Source organism: Humulus lupulus, chromosome 1 (genome assembly GCF_963169125.1).
Source record: "Humulus lupulus chromosome 1, drHumLupu1.1, whole genome shotgun sequence".
Lineage (NCBI taxonomy): Eukaryota > Viridiplantae > Streptophyta > Magnoliopsida > Rosales > Cannabaceae > Humulus > Humulus lupulus.
The window spans coordinates 291,076,956-291,102,398 of NC_084793.1; the positions used below are offsets into that span (position 1 = coordinate 291,076,956).

Consider the following 25,443-nt stretch of genomic DNA (forward strand, 5'->3'; position numbering starts at 1 on the left):
GTATTGGCTGTGTTGGATTTTGTGGAATAGGCAAAGTAGGCTGCTCGGAGTCTACAAACAACAAATTGAGAAGAACTTCATCTATTGGCCTCTCACCTCCCCAGGGATCGTGCATGAATATCTATAAAAAAGAAGGGGAAGTGAGAATCTATGACCAATAGAAGGAGAACTAAGAAACTAACTAATGTGTGTGGAAATTAATTCAGATTTTAGCCAACCAGCAAATATTTAGCGACAAAAAGACTCTAATATACAAGCAGGTGAATGTAACAGTTCAAAAAGCAAAAATAAAAGGTTTTTTCAAGAAAACTTTTCAGTTTCATCACAGGCGGGATAAAACCCATATTTTTTTCCAATACCTAAAAATCGATGTTTTACTTCGATTTCAGACCCAAAGTCAGTAGTTATACCAAAATAAGACCTTCCTAAACATTTTCACATTTATAAATAACACCTAAACACTTACTTAATCCTAGAATCATACACATTCTTACCTATAACCGACTACTCTCAAGAACATATCAACAATTTCATAGTAACAGTTATGAAAAGAGGCAAATCCTCACAAAAGCATAGAAAAATTGACGAAAAATGGGAGGAGGTTGTTTGAAAACTTACTTGAAGAAAATATTGCCGAAGAAATCGATTGAAAATCTTCTGGGAATGCCAGAGATGTGTCTTGGATTGCTTGAAGAAAGTTTGAGGAACTCTTGAAAGTTCTTGAAGAAAGATAGTGTAAAGGTAAAAAGTGAAAAACAAGGAACAGTTTATTTATATTGGTCAAGGTAGTTGAAAGGTCATGAGTGAAAAGAGGTTTTTGAAACATTGGAAAACATGAAGTTGTTAAATATTTCCTTGGAAACCGTGACATGTCGGTGAATGCTAGTCGGCTAAGTTTATTTAATGCCGATCGCATCATAATAAACTTAGTGGGAAAATGTTTCCCAAAAATTTAGGATGATGATGTGGCACAAACATAAAGCACATGAAGGACGCATGACAAGACAGTTATAGAGGATTTGTCACTCACTGTAATGTCCGAATTCTCCGATGAGTTTAACGGCGTGAACAGTTGGCCGGGAGGGCCATACTTGCTTAAATATGTTGTTAATTGATTAAATGCATGTATATGTTGATTATATTATGATATGATGTGAAATGCATGCATGTGAGTCTATATCTCTTGTTACAGGGGTATGATGATAATTTGGCCCGTTGAGGGTAATTTGTGTATTTGGGTGTATGATATGATGTGTGAATGAGATTCTATTATTATGGAGATATATTCGAGCTAAGCAACATGAGACGGTTATTTTTAGTGGATTAGCGGTTTTACCATAATGGGGTCAATTTTGGGGTAATAGAAATGTTCATTTGATGATAAATTGGGAATATTTGAGATCAGGGTGAAATTTTGGAGGTTTTGACTATAATGTCCCCAGGGGTGTTTTCGGGACCCCGAGCATTAGGTTTTATTTGAGGTTACTTAAGGTTGAAGTAGCTTATCAGATAGAACATACGATAGAAAACCTTCCGTTCTCCCTTTTCAAAGTTCGTTTTACCGTTTAAGCCTTTTTGACGAAATCTTGAGTTCTAGGAGTCGGAATCGAGTGAGGATCGAGGCATAGCGATCCTAGGGAAGATTAGAAGATTCTTAACCGAAGGATTCGACGGAAAACAACCCAATTGAAGGTAATCGAAGTTTAAGTTTTGAGTTTTTTCCGAGTTCTAAGCTTTGAATTGATTTTGTGAATTGTTGAGTTTTCGGTTCGTTCAAGCCTTGGGTTTTGAGGGTTTTGATGCATGGGGAAGCTTGGGAACTTTGTCTTGATGATTGGGGAATGTTTAGGGATGATTTTGGAGGCTTTGGAGTGTTAGAAACACGGTTGGGAATGGCCCAGGGTGGAGTGTCGCGACCCTGTTCTTGAGGCGTCGCGGCCCTTCTTTGAAGAAGCAGGTGGAGGCCTTGTGCCTGCTGGGCGCCGCGGCCCTAGCCTCTGGGAACCCTGGGGGCCGCGGCCCAAGGTGCTAGGGCCGCAGCCCTTGCCCTGTTTTCGTCCCGTTTGCTCGTTTTGACCCCGAAAACCTAGTTTTAGGCCTCGGGAGTGTCCTTGCTACTTGGATTAGTTTGGATTGATCTCTTGGAGGTTAGATAATGGTTTGAGACCCTTGATTATCTTGATTATTAATGGTATCCCAAATGTGTTGTGATTAGGTAACCGCTAAAGGACTAAAAGCTAAACCGTTCTCAAAGGTTGTTCTTTTGCTCATTCTAGCTCGAATCAAAGGTAAGAAAACTGCACCCCAAAGTGTGACATGCATGGATATTTGTGAGGCATGTTGATTGTATGAATATGGACATGGATTGAATACAGAATCGACAAAAGTGTTAGTATCAGCTGTGAGGCTGTGACTTATTTGTCAGGCTCGGCAGTGTTACTGGACACAGGTCAAGAAGCGCTGACTTACTTGTCAGAACGGCCTTAGCGTGTATCACGCAAGCCAACAGAGATTAGATCTAATCGACCATTAGCATTGAATGACTCAAGGAGCATTAATGCCTGACCGACCCTGAGGGTCGATGAACAAACAGAGCTTGAAGGCTAGTGGCTTACCCATCAGCCACTCTTCCGCTACAAAACAGAGCTTGGAGGCTGGTGGCTTACCTAGCAGCCACTCTCCCGCTAGAAAAGAGAGCTTGGAGGCTAGTGGCTTACTTAACAGCCACTCTCCCGCTAAAATCATGTGTATTCATTTGTCTGAAAGCTTTATGCTCAGTGTGATTATAATGATAATCATTTGATAATGTTTATGAAAAGTATTGTGTTTTCTTGCTGGGCTTTGGCTCATGGGTGCTATGTGGTGCAAGTAAAGGGAAAGAAAAGCTCACCTAGCCTTGAGTGGAGAGCTGATGTGGTGTTGTGTACATATGCAGCCGCTTGACCATCACGGCCAAGGAGTTCTCAGAGGAACTAGGGGGTTTACCCTATTTTTCCGCTTAGGTCGGCGGGATTGTAAATTTAAACCTGTAATGACCATTTTGTACTGAGAACCACTTGTAAATGTTTTGTTTAGCTCTGTAGAGCAGTTTGTAATAAAATCTCCATTTCCTTTTTATTGGCTTTATATACCTTAACCCGTTAACTACACTTAGAGCACGTTTTTGACCAAAGGACTCAGGTAACGAGTCAAATTTCCGGTCCACCGTTCACCGTAACTGTTCTGGGGTAGCCAGGGCGTTACACTCACGATCTGACAGGAGAAGAAAACATGCTATCAGGTAAATTCAGAATTTGTGCGGAGAAACAGGAAAAGAAGTTGACAAAAGACATGCGACCAAAGCTGCTTGATAATGCAATTAAAGCTCAAAGTTAGTTTAATATACAAATATTTGTGAGATATTTGTTATCTCAACTATAGAGTGTATTATTTACATATTATTTTATATTTACAAGTTACACAAGGCCCATGGCCCATCTATGTACACTCTTGAGTCTATAAATAGAGGACTCAAGAATTCCTTATGGGAGAGCGCTAATTCTTTACTTTCATAGAATTTGGAGAATCTAGTGCTATTATACATGTTTTTGTATCCTCTCTCTTAGCTTGTGAAACTTGGTTGACTCTAGTCGTCTAATCTCAAGTTTTGAGAATTTATATAAATAAGAGTACTAAGTGGAAATAGGTCATTACCGATCAGCGGGGTCGAACCACTATAAATCTGTGTGCCGTTTGTTATTCTTAAGTTCAGTTCTTATTTTATATCGTTATTTGGACTCAGTGTCGTTGGCAAAATCTTTGGTCAATAATTTTATTAAATGACAATTTGGACCATAAACCCGATTTTGGTCAAATTATTTTTCAATATGACCAAAATACCCTCATATTTTTTAATTATTGAATTTATGAAATAATCAAAAATAGGCTTTTAAATAGAAAATAAATTAAATTAATTTTAAAATCTATTTTTGTAATAAAAGAAAAAAAAATTAAAAATAATTACTGAAAGGGTTAATTCAAATCCCTAATTTCATCTTTAAGCCCAATACTCTCTCAAACACATCTCCCCCAACACCGTTGTTCTCAACAGTAATCGGCGCCGCCTTCCACCATCTTCTTAGGTCTCGTTCTTCCACATTGAACCTAGTCCGCCCATTTCACGCAGCTTCGTCTCTCCTAATCTCTGACCACCATAACTTCTACTTTCGTCAGCTACCCTCTCTGCTACCCCCACCAATGAAACTCCGTAGTTATCCTAGTTCGTGTGTGGCCTGGTAATTCCACCTCCACCGGCTTTGGTCGTGCTCGAGCAACGAGCTCCAACCTAAAACCCATGAGCCCAGTTCAAAGACAGCCCCTATCGATCACATTTTTCAGCTTGTGCTCATGAGTTTGCAAAAGAATTTTGTTAGTTGACCCATTCCCACGCTTCAATTTTTCTAGGATTTGTTGTGGATCCAAGGAAGAACTTTAACATCTGATTGACCTGAGTGTCGAGTTCTTTAACTTAGTGAGATTGAGCACGTCTTCGACATGAAGCTTTCGTCGAATCTTGCAGTGAATTCTCGGAGGGAGATTGGGAGCCGAAGTCGTCGTGGATGGGCTGTTGCTGAGACAATGGCTTGGTACACAGTTTATCTCAAAATTTTCTCATTTCTTGAATGTATTTCAGATTTAGGAGCTCTTGTTGATGTCAGATCTGTAATTTTGTTTCTATTTGACTTTTGATTGTGTATTGTATATGCTTCTGAGATTATGTTCCCCCAATTATGGGTGAGATATAATCTAATGGTTTGCAAGTTTGAATTTTTTTTATAGAAGTTGTATTGTTGCTTAAATCAGGGTTTGAAGGATGAACTCAAGAACAAGCTTTGATTAATTCTTAGGTTTTTAATCTGGGTGAGCATGTTTTGATTTTATCAAAGTTTTAAACCTGGGTTTTAAGGATGAATTCAGAATTATAAGTAAAGAATTAAATTTAGGTTTATGTTTAATTGTAATTTTTTTACTACAATTATTTTAAAGTTTGATTTAATTAAAATATGATTTTTTTTTTTTTATATTTATTTTATATTTTAAAATCTATTCAATAATTTGACCAAAATCGAGTTTAAGGTCCAAATTGATATGTTTTGCAAAACATAAGGTCCGAATTGTCATTTAATAAAACACAGGAGCCGATCGAGTATTCGAGCAAAACACAAGAGTCAAACTGGTATTTTTCCTTTCAAAAAATATTATAGATAATATTTTAGTTTATTTATTTTTTAATATGTTTATCATCCATTTATAATATTTTTATTTATTTAAAATTCAAATGATAATTAAAAAATATAATAAAAATAAATTAATATATTTTCTAAAAAAAACTAAGCAAATATGCAATTCGCAAATTATTTTTACTATAATATAAACAGGTGTGTGTGTGATTGACTAAGAATTTGAACATTAATTTAGTATTTATTGTTTTCGAGAGGCAATTTTCCAAGTTAAATGTCGTAGATAGAAAGGGTAAAAAAGACTATCACGCGGCTCACAAAGCTTTTTTGTCTCTCTAGCAGTCGTAGTTATTGGCTATATAGTAAAATTTTACATATATATATATATATATATAAATATATTGGGTAATTTTATGATGCATACACGATATATCTTTTGTAATTTGTTGTGTTTCTTGGTTTGTGAATAGTTTTCGGCGCGAATTTATTTTATGATTGTGTTTATTGTAGTTATTTAAGTATCCTGCAAATTTTTAAGAAATTCTGAATAATTTACAATGTCAAAAACTAGGTTCAAACAAAACTGTTTTCTACACGTATAAAAAAAAATTAATCACGCGTACAACAACCTGTTTGAACCTAGTTTTCGGCATTGTAAATTATTCAGAATTTCTTGAAAATTTACAGAATGTTCTAAATAACTACAATAAATACAGTCATACAAAAATTCACGCCGAAAACTATTCATGAGCCAAAAAAAATAAACAAAAAATCACAAAAGGTATGCACCGTGCATACCCTTGTATTTATATATACATATATAAGTCCAATAAGGTTGCTTTCCTAGCTGTGTCAAACTATATTACAGTACTAATCAAGCCCCAAAATTTGTGTCGTTTACACCACCCTTAAACGGCACGTTAGAGTACATATATAGTAACCCTAGCTACTTTTGTATATATTAGCTAGCTAGTAGTAATATAGTTTGTAGTTCATGAACATGAAATGTATTATATGTATGTATTTTTTATTATTATTATTATTTCATTTAACGTGGAAAGAATAATAATAATAAGAAGAAGAAGAATAAGAAAATACTAAATAGCGAGATGTGAATACCTAAAATAGAAAGTGTAAAGGAAAAACTAAAAGAGTGGTCGGTGTTTTAAAGAGAGAGAGTAAAAGGTTAAGCGCACCCCAGAAAGGGAAACCCAAAGGAGTAGTTTTGTCTCTGTGAATCATGAAAGCGATCTAACATTACACACACACACACAAAACAATATATACTTATATATACATGCATATATACAACATTAATAATATTAATAATACTAGAACCAATTAGCTAATAATATTGCCACCTCCACAGTCAAGTCTCACTCGTAGTCTTAGTCACAGAAAAAGAGATAAACATATATATATTTATAAAAATGAATACCCTTTTCAATTTCTTGTGTATTATCTATTCATATCACATTATCACTTATATATATGTGTGTATATATATTGAATTAGAATAAAAGAAAGAAAGAAACATAACCAAGACCATTCCCAACCGTTGAAGAAATCCCATATATGGAAAGCTCCATCTCTAAAAGTCCAAAAAGTTGTGTTTAATTCAAGGCAGAGATAGAGAGAGAGAGAGAGAGAGAGAGTAATATTATTTCCCTACTACTTTACTTTACCTCTTTTTGATTTATTCTCCAATTTCTTTTGTTTTTCTAGACATTTTTATTATTTTTTTTTTTTGTCTGAGTAGTCTCTTTACTGCACTGTTACCACGTTTTTTGTTTGGGGTTTGATAATATATAGTTATTTGTTATTTTGTTTTGAAATTTTTACAGGTAAAGAAAGGTACGATGGTGTTAGATTGAGATCTGTTTGGTCTGAGGTTTTGGCAGTGTTTTCCTCAAAGAAAAAGGATCTAGTGAGAGCGGCTTTAACCTGCTACAACACAGACTTACTTTGTTCCCTTTTTAGAAAATTATTATATATATTTTTAAAAAAATTATTTTGTGAACAAAAAAATTTGAAATTTAAAAAAATATATATAATATATATCGTCAAGGTTCGTGGCTTTTAACTTATTTAGTATAGTGCTTTGGACCACTTTGAGGTTTGCCTATAGAAAGTGACAATGAACCTATACAATAGTACCTATTGTTATTATTATTATTACAAATTAATAATAAAATTTAGTGATGAAACTTATAAATAATTATTCCTAAAAATATAAGTAGTATTTTATCTTACCCTTTTTCACATGCAAAGGTCACAATTATATTATCTCCTGCTCCACGCAAGCTTCATAGGTACAAGAAAAAGTGATAAATTTGTTCTCTACCTATATAATTATTAATAATTACAGATTATTATAAATGAGTTAATAAAACAAAGTTTCTTTCAAGCATGCATGCCATAATAAATTAAGTTTATTATTATAATGAAGCAGAACTTTCTAGTAACACGAAGGGAAAAGAGAATAAAATAAACAGTAGTTAACATTACTACTTTATTATTTATTTATAATTAAGCAAATCTTATAATAAAAAAATAGTATGAGTAGACCGAGACATCTGTTATAAATATCTATATTATAATATGAATTTATGTATATAATACTAAAAAATATCTCAAGTATGACGCTGGTGATGATGAAATCTGCTCTAATATTTTAATCAATAACCTTAAACTATATAATATATATCTGAATGCGTTGGATACGTATATATTTATATAAATATAGCTAATAATATATCATGAGTAGGAATCACGAATCATTTCATACTATTCATATATAAAATAGTATTTTTTTAATACATAAAATCATGTAAAAGTATTCCTCGTATTCTTGGAGGATATTGATGATACAACTAGCGAGACCTAATAAAACTTTGACCAATATATATTTAATATTTATGTCATAAATTATCAAAGACTACTTTGATACCTTTTTACTAAAAAAAGTCGAATTAGAAATCATTCTACTTTACATTAATATGTACTTATATGTAAATTTTATTTATTATATATATACAAATAATGCTAGTGATATAAAACTATAATTTGTCAATTAAATTTTTTGAATTGAGATATATATATAAATATATAATATCACATTCACAATATTAGTACAAATTGGTAGTATCTAAACTGACAAGATTAAACCGTAACCTTAGTGTAACACTCGGTGGTTTTCTTTTAATTTATCAATAATAATTGTTTTCTTTTTTTACTTTATCTCTTTATTAAAACTTTGTGTCCTTTTGAAGCTTTGGGCTACAACAATGATAGGTCCCTCTCGTAATAATAGCAGTGTCTGACTGCTTTTAGGCAAGAGAACTGATTCAAAGGACACCTATGACAGTGACTATTCATCACCACCCAACTCAACTCAACTCAAATCAACCACAACCCAACCCAGTCATGATATTTCCAAGACACTTCTACAAAAATATCCCTTTTCAATTTTTTGGTCCATCTATCTTCCCAATCTTTTAATAGCAATTTTTTTTTCAAACCTATAGATTTTTCTTTCCTCTTCAACATTCATCATCATCATACTTTTCTTTTACTAAAATAAAGCATTATTCATCATCACCACAGTAAAAACCAAGCATTACCACAAGTGTGCAACAAAAGATACTAACAAAAAAAATATACAAAACTAATTAAGGTATATGCAGAAATAAAACCAGTAGAAGAATCATATCTGTAACTTTTAGTCAGAACTCATCAGATATAAATATATATATATATTGTCCAATATTTCATACAATATTTTTGTTAGTTTGACCAAGACCAACAATTTTCTTTTTGGGTGGCTGGGAAAAAGATAGTTAGCAGTGAATAAAAGAAAGAAAAGATTGTTATAGATCTCCAAGCAAAGATTGGATCTTTACAAGCTTACAAAAACAGATAAAAATGAAGAAGAGGGTTTCCAAGAATGTGATCATCATTATGATCAATATATAGATAGGTAATTATAATTATAAAGCTAGCTGGGACAGAGAAATTTTTTGATGGGTAGGTGGTAAAAAATAAAAATTGATCATATAATGGAAATTGATCGAAGCCATTCATACTTAGATTTTTTTCTTCTACTTCTTCTTTTCCCAGTGTTATATATATATATTTATGTGTATATATATATAACAGTACTCAAAATTCAGAGGACGCTAGGGTTAATCTGCGGTGGGAATCCTGATGATGCTGCAGCAGTTGCAAGCAGTGGTAGGGAATAACTGAATAGCCATTGGACTCAATGGGTCACCACTGCCACTGCCATGGTTGTTGTTCCGGCCACCCACATTGCTGCTGCTAGGAAACTGAACATTATTCTGTATATTTATATAACCCCAGAAATTATTAATAAAAAAAAACTGTGTAAATATATATAAATGAATCAATATATATAATGATAATAATAATAATATTATTACATGATGGTGTTGATGATGATTTGGATGATAATTTATGGGATGATGAATTTGGATTGGATTACGATGATGATGATGATCTACTCCAGGTCTTCTGATGATCTGATTATTATTATTATTATTATAATTAGCAGGAGATTGAAGATGAGTTCGGCTTAGAAGTTGCATGGTTTCATTCTCCAACTGGTACCCATCTCTTCTCATCGTATCACCACTATTAACCTTATAATAATAATAAAAATAAATCAATGTTTGACATTGTTATAAAAATAGAACTATATAATAAAAAAAATATTAATATATATATATACACGAACCTTAGGCCTAAAACCAGGATTGCGCCAATCAGTTTCAAAAGGCATCGAATTAGGTTGATGATCCATAAGACCGTGATGAGTGGCAGAGGTTGTCACATAATTGTTTTGCTTATTATTCGAAATTATGGCATTGCCCAGACTCAAATCCAAGTTATGATCCGTCAAATTACTACTGTTACCAGGTGATGAATTCTCTACTGAACATTATTATAAATATAAATTAATTACTTCATTAATTAAAATAAAAACACTTCAATTGATAATATCGTATACATACATAACATAAGATTTGATTATAATATATTATATTAATACAATTAATATACACGTACCAGGTGAGTTAAGCTCGCTCTCATAAATACTTGGATCAAAATTTGTAACAGCGTCTTTGCCATTACACTTAATTGCAGCTTTATCATAAGCCCTACAACAACAATTATAATAATTATTGTTGACACAAAATAATAAAAAAAATTAATAATATGTAATAATTAATTACTTAAACTACCTTGCAGCTTCAATCTCGGTATCAAACAAGCCTAAATACACGTACCTAAAAGTAAAACAAAAATACAAAGCTTAATTAAGCTCGAGTCTTGAGAAATTTAAAAAATAAATATATACAAATATATCTTTATTGAAAATGAAATTTAAGAAAAAGAAAAGAAAGAGAGAGAGAGAGAGAGAGAGAGAGATAAGATTTATATACTTTTTGCCCAAAAACTGACCCATACGAGCCTCCCATCTTCCACACTTGTGCAAAGTAACACCTCTATATTTAGAGCTTCCTCTAGGGAATCCTGTGCTTTGTCGCCTTAGTACATGAACAAATTCTTCTTTTGTTAAATTGCTCATCTGTAAGTTATTAATTACACCCCAACAAAAAAAAAACAAAAAGTTTATAATAATAATAAAATTAAATAAAATCCAGAAATAAACTGTTGAAGATAAGATATCCACTGTTCAAGATAAGATTATTATTATTATTTTTATTGATTTCTATTATTATTATTATTATTACCTGTTTTAAGTCTTCTTCGTAATCTTCCAGGCTGAAATTTATGTCAGCCTCTACTCCTCTGAACTTAATAGCAGCCCTATCATATGCACTGCATAATAACCATAATTAATTGTTCTTAATTAACTTTAATTAATTTTAATAAATTTGTTTAGGTGAAGAGGAAGAAGAAGAAGAAGGAGTTGTTGTTACCGTGCAGCTGCATGTGCAGTGTCGAAACCACCTATTAAAATTATAATTATTCACAAATCAAAACAAAAACAAATTAATCTTAAAAAGAACATAAAATTGTATGTATATTATATTACCAAACACAACAATTTTCACACCCAAAAATAGAAAAATTTAAAACAAAGTCATACCCAGATAAACTTGTTTTCCACAATCCCTGTACAAGGACGGACAAAATCCAAAAAACAAACCCAAAATGTAATTGATTAGATTCAAATGCTTACAAAATTGTCCCAAAAAAAACATATTTATAGAGAGAAGGGCATGTTAGCAAAAATAAGTTGTTCGAAAAAAAACTAAAACTACAGCACTGACCATATATGGGACTCCCACCGACCAGTTCGCCGGTAAAAGGTAACGCCCCGGTATTGAGAGCTTCTGGACCTGGGCCCACGGCGGCTCTTCTTCATGGGCTGAGACACCTCCATCGACGACGACTTTCCTGGGCCTGGGCCTAGCGAATCGGACTGGCAAAATTTCACTCCGACCCAGGCGGCCCGGGGGAACCCATCCACTATGTTTCCAGCACCCACATCGGCACCTCCGCCGACGACGATGGAGGAGGCTCCCATTTCTGATTCCTCAACCGGAAAGAAGTTTCGGGTCACGGGTGGTATGTCGGTTTCCATGGAGCAGTCTTCTTCCAGCTCGTTGTGGGTCACTGAGAACCCAAATATCTTGCTATTGCTACCACGTTTCTTCATCATGGTTCGGCCGCCGCCGATGCCGTACTCTTCGTCCGATCCATCCTCGATTACGACTGCCGATGAGCTCGAATTCGAAACGGATCCGACCCGTTTACCCTTTTCGTCGTCTCCGTCGACGGAGGTCTTCTGGGATGAACATCCTTCGGATTCGTCGTCTCGTCTCTGATCAGGACAGTCATTAAGATCCCACATTTTTTTTCTGTTCCTCCTCTTCGATTTTCTCGAGAACCAAACGGAAAAGAATCAGCACTACGTACTGTAGTAATCTCTACTTGGTTTCAAAAAAAAAAACCCAGAATTATTATACTTGGTGGGTTTCGAACAAAAAAGCTTTCTTTAAAAGAAAAAAAGAAAAGTACATATATATGAGATGAATGATCAAAACGACATTGAGAAGTAGTTTGGTTTTGATGTCGTTTGTTGTTGGTTGTTGTTTAGAGTGAGAAAAGAGAAAGAAATAAAAAAGATAAGTTCCAAGATCTTGGTGTGATAAGCTAAACTGCCCAATACAGCATAGACGAGGGCAGTTTCACCAAAAGACCATAATACCACCTTCTTCTTCTTCTTCCTTCTTCTTGTTCTTCGTCTTACTTCTCTCTCTAACTTTCTCTCTCCTGTCAATCTCTCTCTCTCTTTCTCTAAGCACTAATTGCCACCCTTTTCTTTTCAATGACTCATACTCATAATTCACTCTCTCTCTATCTAATACAGTAGTAGTATTCTTTTTATTACTATTTTTTTATTTTCCAATCATTTGTTTTTTTAGTTGAAATTTTTTATCTGCCCATTTGTCATCTCTCTCTCTCTCTCTCTAAAATTAAACATTAAATATTTATATATATATAACCCCACCTCTCACCTAGACATGACCATGAAGCCTTTTACTTTAAACTCTCTCTTTCTCTCTCTATATATGTTTACAAATGTGACATATGTGTATAATAATTTGTGTGTGGTTTTTAATTAAAATTTAATTGGTGGGATTGTTGTGAGATGAGAGAGAATATATGAAATGGGAGGAAAATGGAAAAAGAAAGAAAGAAGCATCTCTTTCTTACACAACTTTCCCACGTTAACCAAATCGAAAAGCTTTCTCTCTCCTCGACCTCTCTCTATAATACTACCCATTCATGGAAATAGACAGCGCAAGGACTTAACTAGAAGCCTGGCTTTGCCTAATAATATATATATGCTTCAATTCAATGCTTGTGTTTGTTTGTGTGTTTCTATTTTTTTAATTTTATTTTCTTACTTGAATTGAAAGTGAAAGTGAAAAAGATGAAAAGAAAGGGGGATTTGTGTAAATAGTAAAAAGTGAAGAAAGGGGGTAGTAAAAAAAACAGAAATGAAATGAAGGGGGAGTTGGAGTTGGAGTTGGAGTTGGAGAGGTGGGTTTGGTATCAGATTAGGAAATGAGAATAATAGTAAGAAAAGGAAAGTCTTTCCAGAAAAGTCCAATCCAAGAGTACGGGAAGAGGGCCACCCTTTGCCTCTTTCGTTCTTACGTTCTTCTTATAACGCCCAATGCAATATCAATATGCAATCCAATCCAATACAATGCAATGTAATGCATTTTCCCCTCTACTCTCTCTCTCTCTCTACAGTCTCTACCTCGTATTTATGACTCTCTCTCTCTCTCTCTCTCTCTCTCTCTCTCTTTACTCTCTACTCTCTTCCCTTCGCGTCTCTTACACTTTCTTCAGTTTTTTTTTTTCTTTCACTTTTATACGTATACATATTTATATATTTATTGTATCTATATGTATGTATTGGCGTGTATTAAATAGTTTTTTTTTTCAATCATGAATTAGGCAATTATGCATGTGTACCAAATATATATATTTGATGTTATAAATATTTAAAGTTTATCTTATTTTATTAGAGCACTTTTAATAGATATTCTATTTTATTTTTTAAAATATTTCCAAAAAAAACATATTTTTTTTTATTTTATCTTTAAGTTTTACATTATACCATACATCAAATTCTCTATATATTTCTCTACATCATTTAAATATTATATCTTTAAACATATTTTATTAATTAAAATAAAATAAAATAATTGAAAAAAAAGAAATAATAAATATATATATACTAAATGGGAAAGAAAAAGCTTATAAAGAAAAATAATATTATTAAAATATTATATAAATGATATGTAAATGTAGAAATAGATTAATTGGAGTTTGTACATAGTTATTATAAATATATGTATAAAGGAGCTGATGGAAGGTGTTTTTGTAAGTTTTAGCTAAATATTATAGAGAAAATGTATTACAAAATACATCACCCAAACATATTTTTTTTTTATAATTTACCTGAAACTTTTACATTATACCATAAATCAACTTTTATATTTTTTCTCTACATCATTTAAATATTATATTTTTAAAAAATATAATATTTAAATGATGTATATTTTATTCATTTTAAAAAATAAAATAATTAAATATAATAGCATCACACTCATATATATATATATATATACAAAAGTTTATAAAAAAATACTAAAATATTTATAACTTGATTAATAGTATTTCACTACATATAAAGAAATACTATTCATTTAGGTAAAAAAATATAACTTTACATCACCCATTGGAAGACTATTTAACAATTTTTTCTCTATATTATAAATAATTAAACATTTTACCTCTTTCATTGGGAGTGCTCTTACAATTGTTACTTTTTTTTGTTAAGGGGTGAATATTAATTTTTTAAATATACATATTAACAGCATAAATACCTAAATTTATATGTTACACTTAAATATTTAATTTTTAATTTTTGTTGCATAAGTAATAAAAAAAACAGTTTTAAAAATGCAATATTTATTATTTATGCTACTAATATTAAAAGTTAAGTATTTAAGTGCAAAAATTACATAAATTTATGCATCGCCAATATCCCTAATAAAAAAGTTTGGTATTTTCCTATGGGAAATTTGGATATTTATGCATATTGTAGGTGCATATATAAAAAAATATATAATTCTTTAACATCATTCCAAAATAATGCTAGTATTTGTTTGGTTTCCAAAAATACCCTTATCATTTTTTTAGCCTCCATTTGTCTTCTCTCTCTCGAGTCACCTTTATTATTTGGACACCTTCCATCCATCCCTCCATTCATTATCAATTAAGATACTAATTTGTGCATTTCAAATAGATCTGTGCATGATTTTTTTGTTTTTTTTTTTTGTAATTATTTTCCACAATTTTTTAGATATGAAACGTAAAAATTTGCAGAAAACTCGATAAACATCGATAGACCTCGATGTACCTCCATGCCCAGCTCGATGGGCCCTTAAAAATCATGATTTTCAATAAAAAAATCGTCTGCCTCGATAGGCCTCGATGCAAATAATTGTAATTAATAAAAGTGCATAACATTTCACTCGGGGTGTCTGTTTGAGATTTTTTTTTTTAATTTTGGTATTTTCTTAAGATCTACACGTCTGGGATGTGTACACATACATTTGGGAAGTTGAAAGCTTGAAAACATACCCAACTTTGAAAATATAAGGGTATTATTTTGAACTTTGGTGTGCTTTCAAGCTTTCAACTTCCCAAATGTATGTGTGTACATCTTAGATGTGTAGATCTCAAGAAAATATCCAAATTAAAAAAAAATCACCTCAAACAAGCACCCTAGTGAAAAATTATGCACTTTTTATTAATTGCATCGAGGTATGTCAATGTGGTATCGAGACATATGGTTTTTTTTCATGAAAATCATGATTTTTAAGATATACCTTGATAGACATCGATGTACCTTGATGCCCAGCTTGATGGGCCCTTAAAAATCATGATTTCCATGAAAAAAAAACTACCTGCCTCGATAGATCTCGATAGGCCTCGATAGGTATCGATGGAAATCAATGCAATTAATAGAAAATGCATAACTTTTCACTCGGGTGTCTGTTTGAGGTGATTTTTTTTTTAATTTGTGTATTTTCTTGAGATCTACACGTCTAATATATTTACACATACATTTGGGAAGTTGAAAGCTTGAAAACACACCAAAGTTAAAAAAATACCCTTATATTTTCAAAGTTTGGTATGTTTTCAAAATTTCCACTTCCCAAATGTGTGTTTACATATCCCAAACATGTAGATCTCAAGAAAATACTCAAATTCAAAAAACAAATCACCTCAAACAGACACCCGAGTGAAAAGTTATGCAATTTCTATCAATTGTATTGATTTGCATCGAGACCTATCAAGGCCTATCGAGACAAATGGTTTTTTTCTTGAAAATCATGATTTTTAAGGGCCTATCGAGCTGGGCATTGAGTTCTATCGAGGTATATCTTAAAAATCATGATTTTCATGAAAAAAAAAACCATATGCCTCGATAAGCCTCGACATACCTCGATGCAATTCATAGAAAATGCATAATTTTTCACTAGGGTCTCCGTTTGAGGTGATTTTTTTTTTTAATTTGGGTATTTTCTTGAGATCTACACATCTGAGATGTGTATACACACATTTAGGAAGTTGAAAGCTTGAAAACACACCAAAGTTCAAAATAATACCCTTATATTTTCAAAGTTTGGTATGTTTTCAAACTTTCAACTTTCCAAATGTGCGTGTAGTGTACACATCCCAGACATGTAGATCTCAATAAAATACCCAAATTCAAAAAACAAATCACCTCAAACAAACACACGAGTAAAAAGTTATGTACTTTTTATTAATTGCAATTATTTGCATCGAGGCCTATTGAGGTCTATCGAGGCCTATCGAGACAGATGATTTTTAAGGGCCCATCGAGCTGGGCATTGAGGTACATCGAGGTCTATCGAGGTATATCGAGTTTTCTGCAAATTTTTACCTTTCAAATCTAAAAAATTGTGAAAAAAATTACAAAAAAAAATCATGCATAGATCTATTTGAAATGCGTAAATTAGTATCTTAATTGATAAGGGATGGAGGGCTGGATGGATGGTGTCCAAAAAATAAAGGTGACCCGAGAGAGAGAGAGAAGACGGATGGAGGCTAAAAAAATGATAATGATATTTTTGGAAACCAAACAAATACTAGCATTATTTTGGAATGATGTTAAAGAATGATATTTTTTTGATATATGCACATACATTATGCATAAATACTCAAATTTCCCTTTCCTATTAACAGTAAAAAATAACTGTTGTAAAAAATAAACATTAAATATTTATGTTGTCAAAAAAATAAGTTAGTATTTAAGTACAACAAAAACATCAACTTAATAATTTCTATCCCCAATATTCATTTCATTTATAATTATCTGTTAAATAGCTTTGTTTACAAGCTAGACTACTTTATAAAGAATAATAATATATAGGGAATTTACTCATTTGGTAGCTTATGTTTTTGTAAAGTATCATATTGGTACCCTCTGTGTTTCAATAATGCTTATATGGTACCCTGTATTTTAAAATTATACATATTTGATACCTTAGACTCAGATTTGATAGATAAAATTTTGTCAATATGATCAAACTGTCATCAGTTATATGTAATTAAGTAATTAAATTTAAATTTGGAACTTATATAATTGACAGCAGTTTGATTAAATTTGTAAAATTTTATTAATTAAATTTGAGTTTAGAGTACCAAATATGTACGATTTTGAAATACAGGGTACTATATGAGCATTATTGAAAACAGAAGGTACAAAAATGATACTTTGCAAAAATACAGGGTACCAAATAGTTCCCTATCCATATATATATATATATATATACACGTATTCATAAGTTTTTCTTTAAAGTGAATGAAGATTCATTAAATTGCTTAAAATTTATATGAAAAAAGATCAAAATATATGCTAACCAACTTGAGTACTATAATAAGACACTTTAGAAATATAAAAATTAGATATAATCTAATCTAAACCCAAAACAAATATAGTAAACGGTGGTGAGCTAGATATTATAATCAAACGACGCTACTCATAACTAAAGAAGTGACATCATTGGAAGGTATACAATCTTGAATGATCTGAAGCTGAACTAAGAAAAAGATTGACAAAAGTCAAAATCTTTGTTGATTAATTCTTATTTTTAAATAAAAGTTTGTCCAATAAAAATAAATATTTTTTCAAAAACATGAAATAGATAAAAAAAAATTATAAATATTATAATAAACATATACAATAATAAGAAAACACTTCATCATTTTTTTTGTTAGTTACTTTTATTTTATAATACACCAATTAAATATTGTAACTGGTTGTCTTTTGAGAGTAATAAAATCAAAATAAAAAACTAAGCATTGAGAAATACAACAACTATGTATAAAAAAAATTAAAATACAATAACTATAAATAAAACAAGTCAAAATTTGGCATTTTACTATAGTTGTAGGGTGTGCCAAACTTGATACAAGAAATTGCATTGCATTAAATTAACATGCATCATCATTATCTCATTTTTCCTATTAATAATGTCAAATATTTCTTCTCTAAAAGAAAAAGTCATATATATTTCTTTTTTCAGTGTGAAATAAAAGACTACTGAACTTTTAAGCTATTTCTCTAAATTAGTCATTTTATACAATTTATTATATTCACTCCATAAATTCATATTATAACCTAAAATATTACTTAGTTAGTCATTATTTAATATAGTTAAGCAAATATAGTCCTGCTACTTAGTGGATGATAAATAAGATAAAAAAATTATAAATGTATAGAAGTGTTTATGTATAATAAAAATGATGAATTATCAATTATCAGAATCATACATACTTTGGTACTTTCTATAATAGATAGCAAGCTACAATAGAAAATGAGCCATCCAAATAGGCAAATCTAATGGAATGCTTAAAAAATATATTGACTGAGTCAATACGAACAGTATGAATATCATTAAGAACAGTCCCAAAAGAAGAGTTCAATTTTTTTTTACCTACAGTATGTGTATGGACCTAACGACAATCAAACTCAATTTGAAGAATTTGAAACACCAATCGTTTACGTATTAAAATTTATAAGATTGTGTCACAGCTTCAACAACAGAAGGATCAAAACAAGCATTGGTGAGAATTGAGAATAGGTGATGAAGCCAACGTTGTTATTGAATTTACAATAATCGACGTTCTATCTAATTTAGTCAAAATTACTTATTATTAAAAATTATTTTAAAAATAAAAATCAATTTGGACCCATAATTATGGTAGAGCGTGAAGAACAAGCATAGGAAGAGAGGGTGGGTCTAATAACTTCTGACCAAAATGCTGAAGCCAACTCAAAAACCATAGGGAATAGATTGATAGATAGATTCGTATTTTTAAGAGATATCATCACCCTTTATTTACTACATCATCATCATCATCATTATACATAAACATACATACATAACCATAAAAAATAATTTTATTTTTTTTCTAATATATTAATGTACTGTTTAAGTTAAAATGGCAGTTGGAAGAGATGTGTGTCAGAGAGGAACAGACATATACGTGAAGTGTGAAGCCCCACCATGAGGGGTTAAAAAAGTGGGCCATAAAGTGGGCCCCGTATTACCGCACCAGACAAAATCCCAAACCAGGCCCAATTATCTCTCCCAGCCCACCTTCTAATTGGTCTAAAGTTCCCTCGAACACATTCACATTCAACAAAAATACCATTACAACTCGTTACACTAAAGTAAATAATAACAATAATGATGATGATGAAAAGAAAAACAAATTGAATTATATTCCTATAATGGAAGTGGAACGAGGCTACAGACAGAATACGTTGTTTTCCTCAAGTGGAAACAGTCACCTTCCTCTCCAAGTGGGCCTTCACCCTTTCCTTCCTTAGGTTCAATTATTCAAAGCCCAGGCCCACATATTACTCTATCTATCTCTAGCATGTACCGGTTGCTCAGGCCCACTTTCCTTTAATCGATTTCTTCCTTCCCTATTTCCAACCTAACCTCTCATAGTCTATGTTTATGTTTTCATACGTTGCTGTCACGTAAACTTTATTAAAATATCTTTTGTTTTATTAATCTCATAAATTAATTTTTATTAAAAGTGCCACATGAATTTTACTAAAATACCTCATACTCTAATAATATTATAAATTACTATTATTATTATTATTATTATTGTTGTTGTTGTTTTTATGAATTTTTTTTAGTATTTCTCCTTTTTTATAATTTTATACAAAAAAAAAAGAAAAGAAAAATGTTAGGTGGGTGTGTTGTGAAGTTAGACTGGGGCGTACTAGCTAGTAGACATGATTATTGCATGTCTATTCCCTTAATTTTGTGCAATCTATGTATAAAAAAATTGGTAATTCTAAATATAGTTATCTTGTCACACCCTTTTAATCCCAAATAATATTATAATTGAGTGTTGATATTTGGTATCTTAAAGTGTCAAAAACTACATGAGATGACACCTTATAATTGGTTAGCGATACCATATAATATTTATTAAATTTAAATTTATAGGACCCAATATTAAATTACATCAATAAGAATATACATCATCCTTATGGTGTTAGATATCAGTAATACCCCTTAACAATTCTCGTTATAATTTAAAACTTAGCAGGTACAAATTAGTTTATATTATTTATGGGGCTATAGTAGACTTTTAATATATAAAACATGGGCTTCATTAAATGTAACTTCAGGGAGGAAAGTTTAAACTTAAAAAAACTACACATTAAATATGGATCCTACTATAAGGAAATAAAGGGTTGATTCTATTTTAAGTCAAGACATTTTAGTTACACCTTTTGAATTTAGTTAAATAATTATAACTACTTCTTTAGAGTACTTTTTCCAAAACACAGAAATGATCAGATCTATTTATAAATTAGAATAATTTAATGCATTTATATAAATATATATATATATTAATATATATAAGGTTGAAAATGTTTATTTATAACTTTGTTATGCTTCTTTTTAAGGAACATGTTTCTCACTAATATCAAACTACAAGACAGATGGTATAGTCTGTAGTAACTTATTTAAAAAGTCAGTCAGATTAAAGAAGATGCCAATTGAAGTATTAGGTTACATAAAAATAATAATTAAAAAATAATTTTAACAGTAGATGAGAAAGTACTTTTTTTTTCTTTTTACAGAATGTATATTTTTGTATTATTATTCAATCATATCAGTAATCTTTTGTTATTTTCCATCCTAAAATTTTCTTTGCTCCCACTAGATATTCATATCCAAGTAGAATGTCTAAGTGATAAAATTGTCTTAGAGATTCCACTAACACAATTATTACAAGTTGATTAATGAAGTTGATGAGGATAATTGCAAGGTCAGATCAAGAAGGTCAAATACATTACATATGGTCCACTACCTCATTAATTAAAAGATGAAAAAACAATTATAAGAATATCCTTACCTAACTTTTATGTAAATGAGAAACAAATTAACATTAAAAATCATATGCTTTTTTTGGGTGACTATTATAGTAGAAATGCCAAGAAATATAAATATAATTAAACAGTATTATTTTTTAACAAGTAATTATAAAGACTATTTTAGTTTTTTTTAACAGTATCTTGTGTTTGATTCTATCTCACCTTGTACGAAGGCAGGATGACTTCCACTATGATTAATAAAAAAAATTGTTAATATTTTCATTTACATATTATCACCATTTTGAAACTTGTGAGAATCCTAGGAGAAAATTTGTCAATTTTTTTTTTTGGTAATTTTTTTTTTTTTTTTTTGTGGGGGGTCTTCTTGTAAAATTAGAAGAAAGGGCAAGTTGTCATATATCCCATCAATCGACCAATAAAATATCCCTAATATATATATATATATATTTATATATGATATGATATGATTTGATATGAATCGGTTGGTCATTTATATAATAAGATGATATGATTTGATTGATGGATTATGGAAATCTCCTTTTGTGATTCCCTCTATTATTAGACAAAGTCAGTTCTTTTCCTAAAAATGGGATACAAGTGTATCCAAGTAGGGAGCAAAATCACATATATTCTATTCAATTCTTTTGTTCTTTCACATTATGTAGTATTTAATTATTTCATTCTATGATTAAAAAAATAAAAGAAAGAAACTTAGACAGTTAATATAACCACTGATCAATGCTTAGGAGACATTAAGCTAAAGCTTATTATATTTAAATGAAAGATTAGAGCTATAATAATATTTGATATGAGGCTTTTATCAGTCTAATCTAGTAATCTAATCTGATCTGAAAATTGGATTTTCTTATTGGTCAAACTAGAATAATTAATTAACATAATAACATCCCATCAATAACAAAACTATAGGGTTTTATCGAGATAAGAATTACTGAAACTCATAATCTTTTATTTATTAATTAATTATTATTATTATTTTTGGATGAAACTTGTAGGCTTGTAATGCTTTATAATAGATTTTTTAACAAATAAATTATTCACAGAAATACTAATATGTTCATTCCTTCTTGTCTTACTATAGGTCTCTATAGTTGAATGTTGATGCCTTTATTTGTGTAATAGATTTGTATTTTGTAGGTATTGAAAGTTAAACATGAGATCATTTAAGTTTTACTAAATTTATTGATTAAAAATACTCTATTATTGTTTATTTGTTTTTAAAATTTAATAGATGAAGAAGTGTATTACAATTAGGTTATACTTATGACCAATACTTGAGTTATTTCTAGATGTGAATTTCTTGTTGATCCTATAAAAACTAATGCTAAAAAATTGACACGTACTCCTCTTTTCATAGGCTTTTCACTAGAATCCACTTTCAAATTAGTGTATTTTTCAAAGAATCCATTACATTATGAGCTTGGTTTGCATGGTTTTGAAAGCTTTTAAATTTTTTTACAAAAAAAAATAGATGAAATTTTAAATTTTGGATCTTCTATTTGTGAAAAGAGATGTAGTATACTTGTAATAACCAAGTTATTATTTTACTTTCGGTTTATACTTTTTTGGACTTTATGTTTTGACAAATTACTTTTTGGACCCTATGTTTTGTAAAATAGTTAAAATAGAACCCTAAACTCAATTTTGATGAAGAAAAAAATTGAATATAACAACACAGTTTTTAAGCAGAATGATTTTATTTTTATTCTGAATTGTTAGTTTGGTAAATTATTTGTGATTTTAGTTGAGAAAACATTGACCAAAATCGGGTTTAGGGTTCTATTTTAACCATTTTATAAAACATAGGGTCCAAAAAGTAATTTGTCAAAACACAGGGTCCAAACAGGTAATGTGACAAAACACAGGGTCTAAAAAGGTATAAACCATTTTACTTTCTAGAATTATTTAAGTTTCGCTACTTTTGAAGTGGATAGGAGATGGTTGCTTAATAAGTGTGGTAATTTTGTAAGTTATGATTAATTATGGTATTAATTTAAAGCCCATGATAAGTGTGGATTTTATTAGTTAGAATAAGAGTCTATTATCTAAGATAATATAAATATAAGTAGACATGTTACACATATTAGAATAAATTAAATAGCATTTAAATTTGGTGGTCAAAATAGATAAAACCCTAGTTATACATGTGTGCATTGATTTAAGAAGATACAACTCGATTTTTGAATTAGCCTAAGCTAGGCGTGAGTCATAGAGAAAAAGGGAGAACTTAAGCTAAGTTTGAACAATTTAAATTTGAAATCCTAGACTTTAGCATGTAGGCTTTATGAAGGGTTTAAATAAATTTAAAAGTTTGAAGTTGAGAGAAAGACAAGGCAAGGTGGCGTGTAGGCTAGAATCAAGCAACTAAGTGTACTTGACTTAGTCTTGAACACCAAGGATAGGCGTGTGACATCAAAGGATGTAATGTAGGAATTTGTTACACAATTAGGGGAGAGGTCAACACATAGGGGAAGGGAAAGCTTGGAGGGAAGTTTCAAAATTTGAAATGAGGTTGAGAAATGAGGGGAGAGAAACTAGGTGGAAGGGTTGAGCTTGGAGCCTATAAATAGAGCTTAAGGCCTTCCATTTCCTCTACAATTTTCGAACAAGGTTGTGAGCATAAAATCATCTCCATTTCTTCCTTGGTCGAGACACACTACACCAAGCCTCTACCATATTTTCGAAACCTAGCTCTTGTTCCAATCTCTTCAAAATCCGAAACACACATCTTTGCAAACACATTTCTATGTTGAAACCATAGCTTCACAAAAGTCGAAACCCTAAGGCTTGAAACCCTAGTTTCACAAAAGTCGGAACCCTAAGGCTCCTAGTGGCCGAAACTCTAGTTTATTAAAGGCATTTGGGAGATATTGTTATTCTTCAAGGTTTCAGGATTCATTCATAGTCCGGACTAGAGTATTGACTCACAAAGTTAAGGTATGATTATTAAGGTGTAGAGTTTGATTTAAGATATATATATATATATTTATATATATGCTAGCTTAGACTCTAATGCTAGTTTATGTAAATTTTATTATTTGAAAGGCACTTTGGGCATGTGGTTCTAAGGCTGTTAAGGATCTTAGCGCAGTCATTCTCTTATCTCCACTTTCAAGGTAAATAATTAGGTAGATATTTACGTTAGAATATGTAAGTGTGATATGTATGGTGTGGTATATGTATGGATGGCGTTGCAGGAACATGAAAGATATGTATGTGAGGTAATGTGGCTCTGGTTTGCCTATTACGGTTATCTCTATCCTCATAAACTGTCTGTTTCGTTATTATGTATGTAATGATATCCTTGGCTTTCTAGGGTCACTTTTTGGATTAAGTTTTGATACTAGTAAGGTTTATGTATGTGTTTTGCATGTTTATGCTTTAAATGTATATGTATGTTGTATAGGACTTATTAAGTAACTTTTGCTAGGAGTTATGTGATTGTTATGTTTATGTTTTTGTATGTATTTCTTTATTGGGCTTAAAAGCTCAATTCTTATGTTTATATGTGCAGATCAAACTAGGTAGAATCTTACACTGATGAGTTGCAAGTTGATTCCATCCAGCGCGGTGTGTGTATCAGTGAGGACCATATAGCCAATGGTAGTCTAAGGGCACGCACAATTTTAGTTTGTTTATTTTAATAAAGAGATTAATAAATGTTGTATTTTTCATTACTTTACGTATTAAAAGATTCTAAAGTATGTTTTAATTTAGTTGGTTACCCTATGCATTGTTTGAAATAAAATGAGCAACATTTATTATTATTTTTCAACGTTTGAATTTATTATGTTATTTTATTAGATAAATGTGGACGTTAAAACAATAGATTATATCTATGACGGGAATAGCGTATTATTGTGAGTTTTAGTAGATGTTTTATAGTATTCCAAATAATAAGTTTCTTATTGTATATTTTTACTGTTATTAATAAAAATAAATAAATTTAAATATTTTTTGTGATCTGAAAGTTTTTTTAAAATATAATATCTAAATAATAATTTTTTTTAATATTGTCAAAAAAAAAATTACATCAAACGAGTCTGATAAATGTTTGTTTACTTTTATTAGTAACATTTTATTTAGATTTGGTTTGAAATTGAAACAAATATATATATATATATATATCAAAATACATTAAAAAAAATTGGATTATATATAATTACT

General features: G+C 30.7%; 1 protein-coding gene and 1 long non-coding RNA gene across 3 annotated transcripts; one reads left to right on the forward strand and one right to left on the reverse strand.

Annotated features, from left to right (window-relative positions):
• The first annotated feature begins 3,828 nt into the window (after positions 1 to 3,828).
• On the forward strand, positions 3,829 to 4,814 carry LOC133809412 (uncharacterized). The gene is made up of 2 exons (XR_009881169.1): positions 3,829 to 4,407; positions 4,559 to 4,814. It is a non-coding gene; the product is annotated as an uncharacterized LOC133809412 (long non-coding RNA).
• Positions 4,815 to 8,928: 4,114 nt separating this feature from the next.
• LOC133809423 (floral homeotic protein APETALA 2-like) lies at positions 8,929 to 12,746 on the reverse strand. Of its 2 annotated transcripts, none has more exons than XM_062245950.1 (10): positions 11,540 to 12,746; positions 11,356 to 11,381; positions 11,186 to 11,216; positions 10,997 to 11,084; positions 10,685 to 10,830; positions 10,484 to 10,528; positions 10,308 to 10,399; positions 9,976 to 10,169; positions 9,662 to 9,880; positions 8,929 to 9,559 (listed from the first exon to the last, which is right to left on the reverse strand). In XM_062245950.1, exons 1-10 carry the CDS (start codon positions 12,121 to 12,123, stop codon positions 9,404 to 9,406), a joined length of 1,581 nt encoding a protein of 526 aa, XP_062101934.1. In that variant the 5' UTR covers positions 12,124 to 12,746; the 3' UTR covers positions 8,929 to 9,403. The 2 variants fall into 2 exon arrangements, with proteins under 2 accessions (XP_062101934.1, XP_062101933.1); XM_062245949.1 differs by having other exon boundaries at positions 9,976 to 10,172; positions 11,540 to 12,743.
• Positions 12,747 to 25,443: the final 12,697 nt, after the last annotated feature.

Bases quoted from the DNA above. Each gene is read 5' to 3' on its own strand.
- LOC133809423 (XM_062245949.1), bottom strand. From the start codon at position 12,123: ATGTGGGATCTTAATGACTGTCCTGATCAGAGACGAGACGACGAATCC. The intron at 11,382-11,539 runs GTCAGTGCTGTA...GTCCTTGTACAG, and splicing joins CGGTGGGAGTCCCATATATG to GGATTGTGGAAAACAAGTTT. The intron at 9,560-9,661 runs GTAATAATATTA...ATAAATATACAG, and splicing joins ATCATCATCAACACCATCAT to AATAATGTTCAGTTTCCTAG.